Genomic DNA, 20,236 nt, shown 5'->3' with positions numbered 1-20,236 from the left:
AGGCGTGCCTATGCAAATATTTGAGATTTCGCATTCCAGACATTCTTTCCACACTTCCCATACTTCACCACCAGATGTCAGGGTACAGCTCATCCTGACTCTGCTTACATACACAAAATGGAAAGGAGATGGTGGCTGCTCCCAGGGCTGTCCCTAGCTATTCTGGGGCCGTACACAGCACCCCCTGTGGGGGGATAGCTTGGGGGGAAGGGGGAAACTGCGCCTAAGCAGTCAATCAAGGCGCAGCTGGGGTTGGGGCCAGGCCCCTGCACTTCCTGCCACGGGTAAGTGCAGGCCCAGCCCTGCTGCAGTCTTCAGGGGAGTAGGGGGCGGAGCAGGGGTGTGAAGAGGGGCTGGGGTGAAGCGGGGACCATGGGGAAGAGGGGGAGCAGGGGCTGGAGCAACATGCAGCTGCATAGGGTACCAGAGAATTTGGTGCCCCAAAGTTCCTGGTGCCCTGTGCAGCTGCATACTCTTATGGTTAAGGACAGCCCTGGATGCCCCCTACCAGAGACTATTTGCCTAGGATGTGGTTCAATTTTCCCCCTCAGGCAGAGGGAGAGAAAAAATTTGAACAGAAGTCTTCTCACCTTTTTGAGAGTGCTCTAGCCACTGAGCTATGGGATATTCTTATGTGGGTCTTTCTCAATCTCTCCTCTTAAAGCTGTTCCACTTTGGATAACTAATGAAAGAGTGATTGGTGCATAGGTCTCCATTGGCCCAGATGGCTGCCCTAAGCACTGCACTCCAGAATCATTCTCTCACCCACTTATTAAGTATTTATCCACATTTTCAGAAGCTGCCTACCAGGTCAGGCCCTGCATGCAACTTAGATATTGATCCACTTATCTTTCATTAGTTAATGGATCACTCTCAGGCTTAGGCCAGATCTACAGTACAGACCTATATTGGTATAACTACATGTTATGAAAAATGTGAAAAATCTACACCCTTCAAGTATCAGAGGGGTAGCCATGTTAGTCTGGATCTGTAAAAGCAGCAAAGAATCCTGTGGTACCTTATAGACTAACAGACGTTTTGGAGCATGAGCTTTCATGGGTGAATACCCACTTCGTCGGATGCATGTATCCGACAAAGTGGGTATTCACCCACAAAAGCTCATGTTCCATAATGTCTGTTAGTCTATAAGGTGCCACAGGATTCTTCACTGCATCCACACCCTTTAGCAACATAGTTATGTCGACCTAACACACACACACCCTACTCCCCCGTGTAGACAGCACTATGTCAATGGGAGAGCTTCTCCTGTTGACATAATCCACCTCCCCAAGATGCAGTAGCTAACTATGCCAACAGAAAAATCTTCACTCAAGCCATGCAATGGCACAGCTGCTCCACTGTTGCATTGTACATGAAGAGAAGCCCTTAGGTGGGAGGTAGATATCCAGTTGCTTACAGGAATGCAACACTACGTGTGCCCATAAAACAGAAATGTAGGTGCCTAGGGAACTTGTACCCTGAAAACTTAGGTGCCAAGTGAGTTTAGGAACCTACATGGTTGAGTGGGAGTTCTGTCCTACTGCAGTGGCAACAAACCTTGAGACTCGGACTCCTAAATCTGGGGTTAAGGTGCTTAAATACTTTTGTGGCTTTGGGCCTATAAGTAGGCAGGCCACTCTTGCATTTTTAACCAGACCTGCTTTTGTAATGTTTGTCCCCATCCAGTACTGAGACAAAACAGGGTGTGGTTTTGTCTTGTGTCAGAAGAGGGATGCCATAATGGAGAGTGCACCACTCTACTCCTGTAGCCATGATCTTGTGCATACTGTGCATGTGAGGTCATGCCAGCAGGGACTGGGCAGAGTGCTGTTCAAAATGGCACCCTCATTTTGACCTCAGATGAATTGTGTGTGCAAGATCATGCCCCAGTAGGGGCAGGCCCATGCTATTTCCGGAATGTTCAGTATCCTGGAAATGTACTAGTGGGCACCCTATCTATAAGCCCAGGAAATCAGCCATAAAAAGTGATGGATCTAGTGGCAGGGCTTTAGATGACTCCCAATGAGCACATTGCAGGAGTCTCAGTTCAAGAGAGCACAGAACCATTGAATGCTAGGATTTAACTATCTTCTCCATAATCTGTATCACTGAGGAACTCAAGGGGATCAGCAGCACCTATGCACACTTACTTAATCTTACTGAATTTTAAAAAGCTTACCCTTTGCTTCTGTGGATTTAGTTACTTCAAATCATGTTTGCTGTCACCATCTTCTGTTCACAAAACTAATTCTCTGGTAAGGTTCAGCTTCTTTTGCACATTTTGTAATAGCCTGCACTGGGGATTGGGCTTTGTCCTGTCTTGGAGTGAACAGCTGCTTTTCCCCTTCTTTCGCAACAGGAGCTCTTTCACTATTAAGCTGATGTTGCACTGAGTCGTAGCATAAGACTAGAAGTGATGATTTTGCTCTTGCTCGATTTCTGACTTTAATAATACTTTGTACTTTCCTACCACCCTTCAGCTTAAAATCTCAAAATGATTTGCCAGCTTTAATTAATGTTCAAAAAACTCCTGTAAAGAAGGTATTATTCCCATTTCACAGCTGTGGAAACTGAGGCATAAAGAGGTTAAGTGAATTGCCAAAGGTCAAACAGTGAGTCAGTGGCAGCACTAATACTAGACCACAACTCTCCTGATTCCCAGTCCAGTGCTTTAATGATCAGACAACAATTTGGTTGCATTTAAAGTGGCAGTGGTAATTGAGGCTCAAAATGTAATCTGGTAGAAAACACAAAAAATCCCTTTCTAGGTTCCTATGCAGTGCCCATCTATATCGGAAGGCCTCACATATATTACAGAGCTTATCCTCACTGTACACCTCTGTTTGACTAGGAAGCTTCCCCATTTACTGACAGGGAATTGAGGCATAGAGATTAAGTGAGTTGCCTATGGTCACCCAGGAAATCTGTGGCACAAGTGGGAACAGAACCCAGATTTCCTGAGGTCAAGTGATGTTTCCTATCTACCAGATCACCTTAAAAATTCTAATACTAACAGAAATGTTTTGACAATTTAAAAATAACCATCAGAATCTTAATAAAGATATGAAAACTTCAGTAACAAATAGCTCAGAGATTGTGTGGGGGTGGATTGAAATCAGAAAAAAAAAATTCCTCCTTTTCCATTCCCAACCCACTCCCATCTCAGCTAACCAATCAGATACAGCGATTTGCCTTAGAGTTTGTTACAATTTGGTAACCTACTATCTGAACGAAACTAATAAGGGAATGCACACAAATAAATATAAAGAAAAAAAACCTATATTCACTATGAGACAGAAATCTCTCAGGCATAGCCTATGATGCATTATCTTAACATGTGCGAACAAGGGGCTGTGTGAGAAAATGAGCAAGAACTAGATAAAGTTTATTGCCGTTACAAGAAAAATGGTTCCACTTCTTAGTAATGGCCACTAGAAAAGAGTACTATTTTCTGGCTGTTAATAAATGAATGCATAATCGGCAATTCATATGAACAAACTTTCACAGGGACTACAATATAATTAACTAAGCATCAAGGTACACGTTATCCCAGTTTTACTTACTGAGCATCAAGACACAGGACTGCAGGAAGCAGATGCCTGATTTTCTTGTAATTGTAAAGCAACAAAATCTTGATATTTGTCATTTATGGGAAGTGATAGCTTGTCCATTAGTAAGATAAAGTGGATTATTTCAATCCAGATGGATTTATTTGAAGGTATTTCACTTTCAGGAACATGCAATATCTTCTGGGGGTGAGAATCGGTAATTATAAAAGTCTTTATACGAGTTCATCAAACTAATATGACAAAAACAATGGAGTACAAAAGGTGATGTCTTACAACAGGGATCGGCAAACTTTGGCATGAGGCCTGCCAGGGTAAGCCCCTGGCGGGCCGGGATGGTGTGTTTACCTGCTGCATCTGCAGGTTCAGCCAATTGCGGCTCCCACTGGCCACAGTTCGCCACTCCAAGCCAATGGGGGCTACGGGAAGTGGTAACCAGCACATCCCTCTGCCCGCGCCGCTTCCTGCAGCCCCCATTGGCCTGGAGCGCCAAACTGCAACCAGTGGGAGCCACGATCGGCCGAGCCTGCGGACATGGCAGGTAAACAAGCCAGCCCAGCCCTCCAGGGGGCTTACTCTGGCGGGCCGCGGACCAAAGATTGCCAATCCCTGTCTTAGAATCCAATTAAAAATACTTGTGCTTAACTATATACCAAAGTAATTAACGTTTTACAGGCATTTCCTCAGTTTGAAAAGCTGACATTATTAAAAAGAATACATGTATAATCAAAGTAAATGTTGAGACTCAACTCCAAAGATACTGAACAATGAAATATAATATTAAATGTCTAATATTACAATAGGCAAGCTCAGAGATCTTTTTTCCTCAATATTCTGAATAATAAGAGTTTAAATTTTTTCTTAAATATTTATACACTTTTGCATAGGAAAGATTTTATAGAAGCATTACTTTAGAAAATATTTATACTTTGTTGATAAATTAAATATTCTTACATGAATTTTTGAATTCCTGTAAGTGCTGAAAGAGTAGAGACTCTCAGTACACATTAATTGTGTGTTTTGGACTGTTCTAAAGGAACCATTTAAAAAAACAGAGACATTAAAGATGCCTTTCAGATTAAGATTCTTATTACCAGCACACATTATTACATTTCTATTTTCAATTGGAACAAAGGGAGAAAATCCATTCAAAATACATTTCTCATCACATTATCCCACATTGCAATTGACATGCTCATCAGCAAATGTATTTCTAATGCGTACCGCTCTTGCCTTGTAACATCAACCAAAATTTTATGAAGAGCTGAGCAACTAAGTGCAAGCTGCTTAATACTTGGTCAATGGACCGCTTTAAGATAGTTTATGTCAGCTGGCTAAGGAGTGAAATGATGATGGTTTTCACAAATCCTGGCTTGTCTCAATATATAATTTAGCACTGTGCCGTTTTGGAAGTAGCTGGTGGTTCATGTTGCTAGAACAAACAAGAGCATTTTCTTTAAGAAACTGGTCCTTCATTTGTCAATTCCATCAGCTCCTTTTTTTTTGGACTGGAAAGTATTAGACAAAATCATTATGTATGGGGGAAGACCATCTGTTGAAAAAAGTCTAGATCTGCGCCCTTTCAAAGACTTGTATAGTATTCCAAAGAGAAAATTTCTGTTCCCCCACTCCTGGAATTTGCCCTACACCATTTTGTATCAATTTTAATATTCCCTTTATTATTAGAGTCCAGACACTCAGCCAGTTTTTTAAAATTTAGAATAACTTAAATGCAACTTATTTCTCAGTCATAAACTCTCTACAATACAGATGTTTCAGGCTTTTTTCTTTTGTAGGTATCCATTTACCAACTGCAGCCTTACATTGCTCTAGTCATTTCCTCCTAATTTCCTAGCCCTAAAAGCATTTTTAACAGTGAATTCAGTGTCTAAAGGCACTAGAGTGACCACCTGGAAGACTGAAGTTCACTATGCCTAGAGGAGGTACAGCACAGGCTCTTGTCCTATTAGATATAAAATATAATTTAACTAATAGATATCTATTTAACTGCAGTCTTACTTTTGAGAGGTCAAGGACAAAGTTTGCTAAAGTCTAATGCTGGTTCATGTTTACACAGCCAGGCTCAACAGGGCTTTCCTCTCCGTAGTTTCAGATTCCTCCTTTGTAGTCTAACTACACACATGCACACGCACATTCCTGACCAACTGCCTGGTACACCATTTAGGGAAAGGGTCATATTCTGTTTCATTTCCCCCCCATAGCTAAATGGTGAAATTATGGTCTGCTAGCAAGGGGATGTTAAATCTCTACCTTCTCTCTGACTTTTGTTCATGCTCTGTATAGTTGCATGCTCTAAAGGGAAAGGCCACTAGGAAAGAATTTCTGTGTAAGGGACAGAAAGGGATATGGAAAAAATATCAGGGAGTTTTCACTAAATTTTCATTCCCACATGTAGATGAATTTAACAACCCCACCAAACAGAACAAGTTCATGCTTTTCTTCTCCACTCTCCCACTCCGTTACTTGTCTAATTAGGTTGTAAGCTCTTTGGGAAGGGATCTGTTTCTTATGGGTCTGTAGCTCCCAGGTTACTTTGGGCATAGTACAAATAATAATAATGGTCTTGATTGCCATCTAACTCCAGATCCATGTTGGCAGAAGCCCTTTAGATGTGGATTTCTCCATTCTGCGTGTGCACCCTCTCCTCCACTCCTCCAGATGCTGCAGAGAGCTCTGTAAGGTCAGCACTAAGGTAGGGGATGAAGAGTGGCAAGGAGGTGGTTGCAGGACACATGTTCCTCCCTCTATACCTGTGGAGACACTTTAGAAAAGACAATACATCCTAATGCTTAATCATCTTTTCCATGGAGCTCATCCCTATCCCCTTTTACAGCACTTTCTATCCAACGATAAAGAGCTTTCCCCCAAAATCTTACAGGGATTCCGTGAAGATTCAAAGTTCTTTACAGACGTTAAGTTTACAAGTGCTGGTTAAATTCTAAATGTATACAGCAATATGATCCATTGGCACAGACTCCTGCACAGGTCAAAACTAGTGAATATGACCGCAAGACTTGGGCCTTGCATATCACACTCCACACAATGTATATAACACATTGACAGAATATGTGCATATTCTATGAGTCTAATCCTCAGATTTAAATCTTATTAAAATGAATATTTGAACTGATTTGACAACCTGAGCAATAAACTCATGATATGTGCTTTCTATATTCAAACTTATTTATTTTCTTTTGTATATTGTAAATCTTTAGTAGAAGAGAGAATGAGTAAAAGGCCAGATGTTCCATCCAGTAGAGGGCAGTGGTTCACAAACAAACTGTATAAAAGATTACATTAATGAAACTTGAAATAACATTGCTTAGGTTACAAAGGTAAGCACTCAATAGTTAGGAAATGCCAGAATTAAGGTTAACTGTGCATAATGATTTATATCAAAACTACATCAAATGTTATTAATATTTAGTGAGACGCACCCAACTGAGCTAAAACCCCATTCATTATTTTAAATTGAAAAATTCATCAGCCAACAAATAAAATCCCACAGATTTTTTCCCATTTACAGAAGCATTACAACAACTTGCTGCAACACAGAGCCTGACCTTGGGCCTCATTAAACCCAAAATGTTGTGTTTATCTTATAATTATCACACCTCTTGCATTTGACATTTAGCTGCAGTTTATAACTGGGTAAGGAGGGTTTGGGGGGCGGGGGGGGGGAGAGAAAGGACCATGGGTTTGCAGTAAAATGGTTAAAAGTAGCCATCACCAGACCATGTCCTTGTATTTGATCTATACTGAGTGTCCAGAGTTGCTGTATACACATCCTGTTTGTGTACAAGTTATTTTCTCTTTTATTTGTTCCCAATACATGAAGAACTGAGCAAGAGGCTCAATGTTTGTAAAGTTCTTCGAAGGTTTAAAGCACTACAAAAGTGTTAAAAATTATGAATGTGTTAATAAGTGGCTATAAATAATTCACTTATAACTATTTATAAAAATGAACACTGTGTATATATATATACATATAAAAGTGTTTTTTATTGTAAGGAAACTTTGAATATGACAAATAATATTGAAAATATTGTTACTAGCATTTATGGCTTTGATTGGAATTCATCATCAGAAAAGTAATCATTAGCATTTTTCTGAATAACATTAAGCTAGTGCAAAAAATAAGTAACTTTTATAGATTAAGCATATACAATCACATACAGATTTTGGTTACCTGATGTTTCCTTCTAGTATAACAAACTTCACTTTTTTCAATAAATCAAAAGTACAAAAGCAATCTTATGTGCAACTATTCATATCAGGAGGCTGTGTAAAAAATTGTTGACACTTGTAAATTCTGCTGAGACTGTATTTGTTAACAATGTTCATTTATAATTTATATAATATTATACGATATAAATTACATGTTAGTAATAGAACTGTATAATCATAGTTTTATATTCAAGTTTGATTGTATAAATTGTCAGAACAGATCACTATAACGACAGGATATATAATTATACCAACTGACAAACACAAATACATTGCTTTAGAAAAGTCATTGTCTAATAAGAAAAATAAGGTGTAACTTTTCATTTGTTTAAAACAGGGATCAAGCAACCTTGTTGAAACTCTTCTGGTTCTGTCTTGATAGAACTACTGCAATTTGTCATTATGTGAACTACCTTTCCACATGGAGCAATAAACATGTCAGTATATAATGTGAGAATTGGACTGTGTCTGATACTTCCAATTATAGACTTTTACTAGTGAGAAATGAACCCTTCTTTCTTATTTTACGTAAGATAATACTTTCTCCTTCATCACAGAGCAAAACTTTACCCCATCCTTCGACTGATGCAATGACAGTCTTTTACGATATCTTAGGGGCCTTTGGTCTCTGAAGACCAAAGCAGAATCTGTCAGCTTTAATAACATGCTCTCCAAACACGTATAAAACAGCCTTTCATATTATTGATCTTTTAGATTCACATTCTCTCTCAGACTTGCTGGTAAGGATTTCGGGGACCAAAAATTTTAGTATGGCTTTCAACACTTTATATATTACAGACCAGATTCAACTGATAAAGTCAGACTCTACTAAGAGAAAGAGATACAGAGAACATTTGACTTGAAATGTACAGAGAAAAATAAGTGATTTCTACGGACAAAAATTTAACCCTAGTGTAGATATCAAATAAATATGGGAAAGACAAAATGCATAAATTTTTAAACAAGAAAGAAATTAGAAGGAAAATGATGTAGGGTATGCACGATTAGATAGAATGTGACAATTGTCTACATAAAATACTTTTGCCATTTTTTAAAAAACATGCTTGCATCAAGATTAATTTGCCAGCTTTCTCAACAGAGGAATATACCACTTATATGTAACAAATAAAAATGCAGTTTATTGCAAAAATATAAAAATCCCCTAAATTGCATAAGATATTACAATATTTTCCAAGTGGGCTTGCTGAAATGTGACATATTAAGCAAAGAGGACTTTAATACCAAATCACAAATGTTAAAATAAGACTTGGGTAATGAACTTTACACAAAATGTATTGTTGTGCCTTATTGTTATGAGGAATTTTGAGTTATTTCTTTTTTATACAGCTATAGTAATTGCAACATAAAATTATGACAATTGTAATAGGCAGAAATGGATACCTACAGCATACCTTCTGTATTATCAATACTAATGAACACTGTGCATTAATACTTTAAACATATCACATTCAAGCTAACAGTCTTTCCAGAAAATCTTAACCATTTTATAGAACAGAAGCTGATTGAACAAATTCATCAGCATAGTGTTTTCTTGAAATCTATTCTTTATGAAATGCTGTATACAAAGAGCTGATTTTCAAAAGGTGCTATGCATCTACAGCTACCCTTGACTTTAACTGGAACTGCTGGTGCTAAGCTCTTCTGAAAATCAGGACCAAAGTCTATTAACTCCCTATTTAGTTTACTGATACATCCATTGTAATATGTAAAAAAGCAAAAACAAAAAAACCCCAACAAACAAAAAAACCCCAAACCCTAAAATCACAGAAAATGCTTGGCATCTACAGGAAGATAGACGGTCTCAGTGGACTAACCACTACTGTGCTATTTTCTCGTAACAGATCTTGTTGTTCCATACTTTATTTCATGCACTGGGATCAGCAATGTCCATGTTTGTTCCAAACAGAGCAACTAGCTGCTCCTCATAGTTTGCAATGTTTCTTTTCATAATTTCCATACAAGGTCCCAAAAGCCTTTCAAATGCCTGTACATCCATAACTAAGATAAAAAGGGGTGGGGGGAGAGAGAGAGAGAGAAAGAATATAATGTGGCCATCAGCTGCAGAAATGAATTTCAGAGTTTATGACATTCATTGTGTAGAATTTTAAATTATAATGGGAAAGGCATCAGTGAGGCCCATGCTATGTCAGTAGAGCTGGAGATAACTTTTCCCATATGATTCAGACCTAAATAATACTTTGACCCCAATCCTGCAAACATTTATGCCTGTGCTTAACTTTATTAGTAGGAATAGTTCTACTGATATCAATGCATAAGTCTTTGCAGGATCTAGGCTTTAATAATAATTGGAGATATATTTATTTCCTAGAGCTGGAAGGGCCCTTGAAAGGTCATTGAGTCCAGCCCCCTGGCCTTCACTAGCAGGACCAAGTACTGATTTTTGCCCTGGATCCCTAAGTGGCCCCCTCAAGGACTGAGCTCACAACCTTGGGTTTAGCAGGCCAACACTCAAACCACTGAGATACCCCTCCACCCATGCTTTGGATGACAATTTAAAAGTATAGTTATCCATATTGGTTCACCGGGAGTGTTAATCAGGAGAACTAAAAATACTGTAGTCAATAATTTATGTTTTTTACTTCAAGAAACTTTACATTTAAAAAGTCTAGAACTAACTTTGTATCTATTATGTTAGCACTGAAAAATTTAGTAAGTCAATAAAAAGTCCATATGCAGGAAAACTGATTTTTTTCAGTCACACATACAATTTTTCCTATAAGTTTATATAGTGCAAATTATGACATGAACGTGCATATATTTTCAACTTATGTCTTAATATGTTACCTATGGCAGTTCTTATGGGAAAATACACATTTAAATGAAAACATCAAAATGAACAATTCTGTTCCCCCCCCGCCCCCCCCAATTTTTTGCTATCCTGGAATTGCCAGTAATTTATTCATACTTTCCATCAAAACTACTTTCCTGTTGTCTCATTCTCTTTACTTCCTTTCTCTATTCAAAAAGTTGCTGGAGCCATGCTCCTGCTAACACATACCTGAATGTTTTTACTTCAGATATAACTGTTTGCTAAAACTGAGACTCTCACCATTTACAGCTTGATATCATGCACAGATTTTAAGTGTTAATTTTTTAATTGTTATCTTTGTTATTCATAAAGCACCATAAATGTGCATAGAGCCTTACAGACAGATAAAAGAAAATGTCCATGCCCATATGAATTTACAATCTAAACTGTATCTATTGCATAATCATGACTCAATATATTAAATATTAAAATTCACTTTGTGGCACTAAAATAAACATGGCTGTTACTTAGGCAACACACTCTGTACATTTCATTTGAATGATTCTAACGTCTGGCCTATACACAAAGCTGCACCAGTTTAACTAGAGGTGTGATTTTAAACATACTTTTAGTTAAACCAGTGCAATTGTGTGTGGACACTCATATCAGTTTTGAATTAAATTAAGCTGATTTAAGATAGTCTTACACCAATTTAAGAATGTCTGTGCTAGCGGTGTTGCATTGCTTAAGCTAATTTGGTGTCTAAATCAGTTAATCGATGCACAAACTTTGTGTAGACAAGGCCTAACAGTGTATGGATGTCACACCCAAACCCATCCAACACTACACAAGAAGTGTGTGCTATCCATTTTTAAAATATTTTTTAATGGTTCAGCTAGCAGAGTTTTGTCCACAGTCTGGGTAGGATATAATGCAAATAGAAGGTTTGAAAACTATCCTCAAGATTAGGTAGTAACTCTTCAGGGTATCGATTTATCTAGGTATTTATACTGTGCCAATCACCATAGTATGATAGCCTACAACTCTGTGAGATATCTAAGATTGCTTAAATAAGGTTTGTCAAGGAGAATTCAGTGGTTGTTGGGAACTTTGTTTTGAAAATATCTTCCAAGTTAAGATTCTGTGGAATACAAAACCTACTGGGTAACTCTGGGAAGGGCTACAGCACACTACTTTTCTAACAGACTATAGTTATAAGAGGTCCCAAAAGGAACCTCGGGGTTAACCTAGATGAGCCTTGCGGTCCCTTCTACCACTATGATTCTATAATGGCTTCCGTTGAACTTGAGGGTGGTATCTTGGTGTCTAATCTATTCTTTTCCTTTGTTTTTCTTATCTTCTGCTCAAGGTTATGAATCTAATGGCACTGAACCTATTGAACAGTAATCATAGTGGTTTCTCAGGTATTATCTGTGAGCTCTAGCCAGCAATGAATTTGGTCTGTGCTTATTCATCTGATGCCATCTTAACTGGTTCTTGTCATCAAAAGAAAGAAGAAAACTTCCTCCCTGAACCAGCCTCCAGTGGAACAAGGTCACTACTTTCTCAAAGGTGCCAGTGACCCAACAACTTGCCCACACTGGACCATAACAGATCTTCTTTCTTATCACCACCTCATCTTCCTCTTCTTTGGTCTTCCTTTTTCTGCTTGTTTATCTTTGTTTGGCTGGGGAGACTTATTTTTAAAAACCCAGTAGCTTTGTGAATAAACAGAGAACATTTTGTTTGCTAGTCTCATGTCTGTCATTTAAGAATACAAAATTTGCTTTTGTATCTTACAATTTTCCTAATAGTTAGATTAATAAAATGGAAGGGTTATATAATGATGTGACTGAGAAGTTAAACCTAAAACCATACAAAAGAATACTATATTTCAGCATTAAGGAGTGCATTAAGTAACATCTAAATAAACCATACACCATGTCAACTCAGTTGGGATGAGTTAATTGTTTTGTTTTGAATGTAGGTCCAGGGTTTTTTTAAAATAACAAAATTTTTGAAGGAAAGTTAAGTTAAAGAAATAAGTTTTGCATTTAGTTCTGAATGCAGTGACATTCGTGGTCATTTATCACTTCTAGTACTGAGTTACACAGTCTTGGTCCACTCCTGTGTAAGAGAAGGGAAGACTAACCCTTGAGGAATTGTACAGATGATGGCTCTGGAGGTGGAGGAACAGCTGTCCATCATGAACTTGTGTGGCTAGTCCCAGGTGAAGGATTGAAGCCATCTGTCCAGTTCACCACTGTGGTCTCTCAAAGGAGAAGGAGTAGTAGTTGTTTTAAATGCCACAAAGATCCAGAAGAAAACATACGTATTTCTATATCATGTCCACGACAAGATGACGTTCTCTGTTAACACAATCACTGTTATCTCTGCTCTGTGTCTCAGCCTGAAACCTGACAGAGTGACATGGGCTGGTAAAGCCAGAGACTTTGCTAACTACTTGCTAACTTACTCAGAAATGGGAAGTTAGATTAAATAAGGTAGCATGGAAGGTTGGTTATATTAAGCAGTTGTTTCTTAGGTGTTGGTTGACCACTGGGCAAGGACAATTTTTTATTTGTCTGTTAAGTGTTATGCAGATTAAAAGTACTATGACCAGGTCTGCGCTAGTTGGAAACCATTTTCAATTCCATCTAAAGAGGGAAGACATTGGAGGCCCATGGTTGACACAGTTGTCAATTACAAGTAATTTTTCTAGTGTATGTAGGAATATACTATAACAGGTACAGTACAGTCTAACAGTCCAATGGTTTTAAAGCAATGCTACTAGGTGACTGAAATCTGATTTTATGGTATGAAGGAACATACAGTAGTACATTATAAATGCAGCCTTTGATAAGTAAAAAGATTCTTTTTTATTAGTCACAGCAAGCAAAAATATCACTGAATCAGTACCTAAACACTTGACAGTGCCAAGAGCAAATGCTGAAGCTGCTCGAGGTTTGTTAGTTACAAGAGCAAGTTCTCCAAAATATTGTCCTCTAGAGTACCGGGCTATTTCAACCGCTCCATTCTCTTCTACATCCTGTTTATTCTGAAAAGTCAGATAAGATAAGAATAAGAGACACTTGCTGAATGTACAGTTTTACTCAAAATGGAATTTAAACATGTCTAAAGAATAAAGAAAACTGCAGTGAGAAAACTAGAGACACCTGCTGTTTAACATTTAGAATATATTAATGACTTCAAGATTTAGAAAAATTAAATTCATGTTAGAGTTTTTACCTTCCTTTTCATAGTAATTCTCACTTCTCCAGATTCTACAATGAAAAAACAATCAGCCATGTCTCCCTATTAAAAATAAAAAAGCAAGTAATGAAAACATGAATATTGCTTTTTAGTTCTGTAGTAACAGTAATACATTAAAATATATGTAGCCAGAGGCTAACAGCTAATCCTTTGGTACCTAATGCAAAATGCTTTAATACATTCTACTTAGAAATCCACATTCATGGCATAGAAGGATTAAAATGTCCATACAGAGATGAGATGAGCAACTAGCTCTCCTGAAAGAAAATGACACCGTTGGCTCCATGCAGACCTCAGTTCTAAGCCATGGACAAAACACAATATGAAGCACCAAGAGAGGCAAAAGAAGATATTGGATAACTTGGAGGATACTTATCCCTATCCCCCAAAACAAAAAAGCTGCTCCCCTATGTATCAGTAGGCAAGAGCAGAATTGGGTTGGTGGACAGAAATAATCAGCCTGAAATCCAGTTGCCAACTTCCTCTGTTCTAGAGGATTTTGAACTCATAAAATCCCCAAAATTATTCCCGATCATGGATGATCAGGTATCAATAAGCATAAGAGAGGTTAAAGCCAACATCTAAAGGAAGTCCAAAGGCAACACAAAGTCTGAGTTGCCTGCAATCTACCTTGATGGAATTATCTTCACATTGTTCTTTTTTCGGAACAGAAACAGACACTCAATGGTAAGATCCATTTTCAGCACCTACTAGTACAAGCCTTCCTCTTCTATAGTATTTGCATAGTTTACTTTGTTCTGTTCAGACCAACAAAACATGTTTCTTAAAATACAGCAGTTGAAATAAAGTAGCTGTTAAAGTGGAAAGAAAACCCCCAGTCAGATGCTGGCTAAATATTCCACAACAGGCATTTACTAATTACAGCCTTGTAAAAGCTAACAAAAAACGTTCCAAATCCCAGAAATAATTAATTACATTTTGTAATCATAGAGACACACTACTAACCGCAGATATGCGCAGTATGGAAATACAAAAGGGTAAAAAAGCCACTGGAAAATTAATTGAAATAGCCTGCCAAGTATTTGTACTAAACTTTTTTTTTTTTTTTTGCTTTAAATTGTTATTTGGAATTTACATCATCATAACAACATATTTCTTTGAACAACACCATTTTTTTCAGACCAATTTATTCCCTTTATGTGTACTATACTGAGACTCACTTAGTTTAAAAGAATGGATTCATTATAGATAATACAGTAGTTTCACTTATAGACGCAAAAACTAAATCAACTAGACACTACCATACCTGAGTAATGATTTGTTCTCCATCTTTGTATATTTTGGTGCCTATTACATCCACCACTTTCAAGCGTTCAGATAGCTTTATAAAAAGAATAAGAAGATTTAAAATGTTTTGCTAAAAATATTAACCATATGTTTTGCTAATCCTTAATACCTGCTTTTATGGACCTATGTACAGTATAATATATCCCTAGCCATCTGTATTGACAATAAAGGGATAAGAGCCCTCTGTTAAACAATTTTCCAGGGAATGGTTTACCAACATATACCTCTACCCGATATAATGCTGTCCTCGGGAGCCAAAAAATCTTACCGCATTATAGGTGGAACTGTGTTATATCAAACTTGCTTTGATCCGCCAGAGTGCGCCGCCCTGCCCCTGCCCCCGCCCCCCTGGAGCACTGCTTTACTGCGTTATATCCGAATTCGTGTTATATCGAGGTAGAGGTGTACATGTTAATTTTCTATTTTTGTATTGTAGATCTACATGCTCTAAGTCTTCCAAAATACTTACTGGAGAAAGTGCATGTGTGTGCAGAAAAATATATCTTTTAAATTAAAGTATTCACTTTTTTCAACATGCCGAAAGCACTAATTCACATTATTAATATCCAGCAAGAATTCAGTTTAAGAAATGGAAGGCTGGAAAGCACAAAAATATTCTAATCTTTTGCAGTATTATAGTCTCTGTCCTACAAGTTGGTTTGCACAAGCAGACTCCTGTTCCAGGCAGATCCCGATTAGGGGACTGCTGTGTGGATCAAATTATAGGATCAAGCTTTATGAAGAAACTAAAATAGTCAATGGGGGGGATCAAATTGGAAATTTCAACACTTTTCCTCAGAAGTCCCTTCTCCAAAAATAAAGATATGCAAAATTTTAATCTAGAGGAAATTTTTATTCCAAGATAAAACCCCATGCCACAACTACTAAAATAATGCAATTGAAAGCTTACTTCTAAAGATGTAAGGAATGGCAATGACTGAATAAAATTTTCATACATTTTTCTCTTTTTGGCATTGTTTTTTACAATGATTCTCCGGAATGTTACCCTGTCCTGAAAACACAAAGAGAAGAAAAAAAGTATATTAAAGGAAAATGTTAGCACAGAAGGGAAAATGCATAAAAGACATAGGTAAAATTTATAATGATTATAATCAGCCACGAGAGAGCAATTTTATGTGTTTTTAAGTACTTCAGTGAGGCCTTCTATTAAAAGCAGCACAATAAATTTGATATTTTACATTGTATCATTTCAAATAACTGATTTTTCTGATAAGAGATCTTTGAAGTCAAATCTCTTGCCTATCTTTGTATACCTCTTCTAAAAATTCATCTTCCTTGGTGATGTTTGCAAGGGTTATTTGCGCAGGCCCAAGAGCAACAACAAACATTGTGGTGCCCATTCCTCCTTACCCACCTACTTCTGTGCACAGCTGCTGCCTATTGAGTTTCAGGCCATGTCTATACGACGCGCCGTATCGGCGCGTTACAATCGATTGCTCGGGGATCGATATATCGCGTCTCATCTAGACGCGATATATCGATCCCTGAGCGCGCTTACATCGATTCCGGAACTCCACCAAAACCAACGGAGTTCCGGAATCGACATGGCGAGCCGCGCACACCGATCCTGCGCGGTGAAGACGGGTGAGTAGATCGATTTTAGATAATCGATTTCAGCTACGCTATTCTCGTAGCTGAAATTGCGTATCTAAAATCAATTTTCGCGCGTCGTGTAGACACGGCCTCAGATTCAGCTGTGCAGCAGCAGTTACTGGCCCAGGGAGAGCATATACACAAACTGCCCCCAGACAAGATGCATGAGATTGGAAATATAACTGGACATCAACAAAACTGAAACTGACCCTACACTAACTGCTGCTGAATCAACAAATGAGAAACTGAAAAGTGATTTCTCCTCCCCACCCCACAATCAGTTTCAGCTCTAGTAATCTTATATTGTTACTTGTAGCAATAGCAATTACAACACTTGCAGATAGAAATGTGACTTTTAAGATGATTTTAAGTGTCCCTTTAATATCTTGTTATAGTTACAAATTCAGAAGGATGAATAATGTCTGTGTAATCCAATTAAATCTTAGGGCATCCCAAGCCAGCCTTCTTAACTAATTACAGAGAATTAGTTAGTCTTTCAGACCATAAAAAGCTTCAATTTTTGACTCCTATTCAGATTTCTATGATTGTCTATTTTTGAGGCAGATTAGCTGTTTACCTTCCTTTTTTGAACCAACATTCCACCTAATACAGGTTTAGGAACCAGACACGTAGACGCAAACTCACAAAGATACTTAAGTACCTAAGCTCCAGACTGAGGTGCTGAAGTCCCAGTTCTGGATCCGCTACAATCCACAAAATTCTCTAGGTGCCTAAACTCGGTGTCTATTTTTCAGAGTAAAAGTTCCCTTGGTGCCTCTGTTTCTGCCTCTGGGCATGTATATCCAGATTCCTAACCCCACCTAACCCCGCCCCCCAAACCAGGGGAAGATAGGTGTTCATCCTAAGTTGCATGTGGGTCCTGATCCAGTAGGCATGCTCACCAACTGGATCAGATCCCATTCAAAATCCAGCTACCAGAGGAGGAGGATGTGGAGATGATGGTACCCACCTTATAACTTTTAATTCAGTGGTTCAAGCACTCACCTGGGAGGTGGGAGACCCAGGGTTCAGTCCCTCTACTCCAAAAACTCTTTCATTATTTATCCACAATGGAACAGCTTCAACAAGAGAGTGCCACATCAGAATATCCCATAGCTCACTGGTTAGAGCACTCTCCTAAGAGGTGAGAAACCTCTGCTCAGATTTTTTCTCCCCTCTGGCAGAGAGGGGAGAATTGAACCTGGTTCTCCCCACATCTCAGCCCCAGTGAGTGTGCTAACCACTGGGCTACAAGTTAGGCGCCATCCTCATTTTGTGTGGAGCAAGGCAGGCACCTAACTCATTCCTGCAAGAGGCACCTAAGCTGCTGGATTCCAAGAGAGGGATTCCAGGTCCTGGATCACTAACCAAAGATAGGCATACCCCTGAAGTCTGGACTTAGGCGCCTACCTCTGAGAGAGGGGTGGGGCTTAGTACACACCCCTCTCATCGGCATCTCCCTCTGGCGAGCTTAGGCTGTTTCACACATAACGTGCTTGCTTTTATGGGTCACATTCTAAGGGGACTAGCCCTCTCCTTTCATTGTGCAGGGAGCCTTGCACTGAAGTTCGCTTGTGGATCACAGTGTGGTTCCTGTAATTTTCCAGGCACCCAAAAATAAGGCACCATGATGTTCCACACTGCAACGCCCAAGTCCCTTCATGGATCCCACCCATGCCGTCTAACCTTTCAGGCTCAGTTGCAGACTATGTTTATTACCAACATTTATTAGCTTTGTATGACAAGTTTGGAGTAAATGACTCCAGGAAAACAAAATATATAATTTCAGATGAATAACAATTATCAGAAATGTTGCACTTAAATCATTTCATCCCACAGGTCTCAGCACATTTATTTCAAGTAATGAGCTTCATGTTAGCTAAACCAAACACATGGGACCAGATCCTTGGCACCACTTCAGCAGCACAAGGGCCATAAAACTGCCCTATGTGGGCAAAGGGAATTCCCTGGCGTGGGACAATCCTTTAAGCAGAAACATGGGGTACCCAACTGTGTGTCATTCTCTCTTGTTCTCACACCACCCAGCTCAAGGGGATGTGGCTGGAATGCACTGTAATCCCACTAGTACAATGGCCCTGGGTGGCCTTTACAATCCATTGCAATTTAGAGCATCATTCAGGCTGCTCCAAGTTATGTAGAAAGTTCAGCAGTCTAAGGGATCAAGGTGGCAGAAAGCCACCTATGCTCCCCTACACCAAGCACTGCTCTGAATTGGCACCTTGGAATCAGTTATCAGACCAACATATAAGCCTTGAAGTAGAACAGCTTTCTCAAAGTACCTATTGTGCAGATTCCAGATATAGTAAGCTTAACAAATAGCACCATGTGGATTTTTTATACTGTTGCCAAATGCATTCATGTTTTTTGAGATCTAAGAAAATATTTACTATTTGGCAAAATAATTGCCATGTCTCTTACAGTTGGAAACATGAAAACTAAGCTCTTAAAGTTATTGAGGTATTTTCCAAAATTACTTTTGTTGTGGTACTTATATCAAATTCCCATTCTAATATTCAAGTTTGCTCGAAGCGTATGTTCAGGGTCTGAGAAAAGACAGTATTTGTGCAGGATTTTTCTGAAAGTTTTAAAAGGCTTCTATCTTAATGATACATTTCCAATTATAAGACATTCTTTCAATTTCAAATAGCTGTAGATACAGTTATACAATTTTAAATTATTTTATATAAAGACAAATATGTTTTAATGAAAAATACATTCAAACATACATTTCACTTACCAAACCCCATACAGCGCCAGGAGATGTAGCAATTATGGTAGCTGCTCTGGGTGTATTGTACATTAAGGCCAACTCACCAAAACTTCCACGGTTATCATAGGTACCAACACACCTCCCAACACCGTCACATTTTACATAAATGTCATATGTTCCTCTGTTAACAAAATACACAAAAACAGTGAGTAAACATCCACCCTTTCCACTCCCTCATGTTCCTTACTGAGCAGTTAGCTGGTTTAGTTTACTACCTTGTTTGTTTAGTTTACCAAGTTGATTACGCACCATGCATTATACTGATGGTACTGCTCCAGAAATATAAATTTTGTTCAGTTAAATGATACTGAGTAGCTTGCAGGGTCATCTCACTTATTTGTGTTTGCCCTAGAAACGGGGGCTATTTTAAGGGGGACAGTTGCTACTTCTTTGTGAGGACATGGTAAGTTTGCACTTGAAAAATTAAAAAAAAATCAGAATTAGAATTACAATTATGAATTTACATATAAATAAAATCAAAATGGCAATTATTAAAAAAATGAACAAATTTAGAGCCTAAATTATTTAACAATTTCTTTTTAACCGTGAAACTGTGTAATGTACAAAGTCGTCACAAAGAAATGGTTTCTGAAAACTATGCTTCTTTCATTAAATTAATTTAAAATGTAAAAGTTCTTTTGCATG

General features: G+C 38.3%; 1 protein-coding gene across 1 annotated transcript in view; it reads right to left on the bottom strand.

Annotated features, from left to right (window-relative positions):
• Positions 1–7,636: 7,636 nt before the first annotated feature.
• Positions 7,637–20,236, bottom strand: part of PRKAR2B (protein kinase cAMP-dependent type II regulatory subunit beta) — a 113,125-nt gene continuing 100,525 nt past the window's right edge. Inside the window, exons 6-11 of the mRNA XM_032769826.2 lie at positions 19,559–19,712; positions 16,097–16,198; positions 15,146–15,220; positions 13,855–13,920; positions 13,525–13,663; positions 7,637–9,833 (exon numbers count right to left, since the gene is read on the bottom strand). Of these exons, the coding sequence (XP_032625717.1) occupies positions 9,700–9,833; positions 13,525–13,663; positions 13,855–13,920; positions 15,146–15,220; positions 16,097–16,198; positions 19,559–19,712 (670 nt within the window). The 3' untranslated portion in view covers positions 7,637–9,699. The remainder of the gene's footprint in view (positions 9,834–13,524; positions 13,664–13,854; positions 13,921–15,145; positions 15,221–16,096; positions 16,199–19,558; positions 19,713–20,236) is intronic.

Source organism: Chelonoidis abingdonii, chromosome 1 (assembly GCF_003597395.2).
Source record: "Chelonoidis abingdonii isolate Lonesome George chromosome 1, CheloAbing_2.0, whole genome shotgun sequence".
In the NCBI taxonomy this organism is placed as follows: Eukaryota; Metazoa; Chordata; order Testudines; family Testudinidae; genus Chelonoidis; species Chelonoidis abingdonii.
This window is presented reverse-complemented; position numbering and strand designations above follow the sequence as displayed.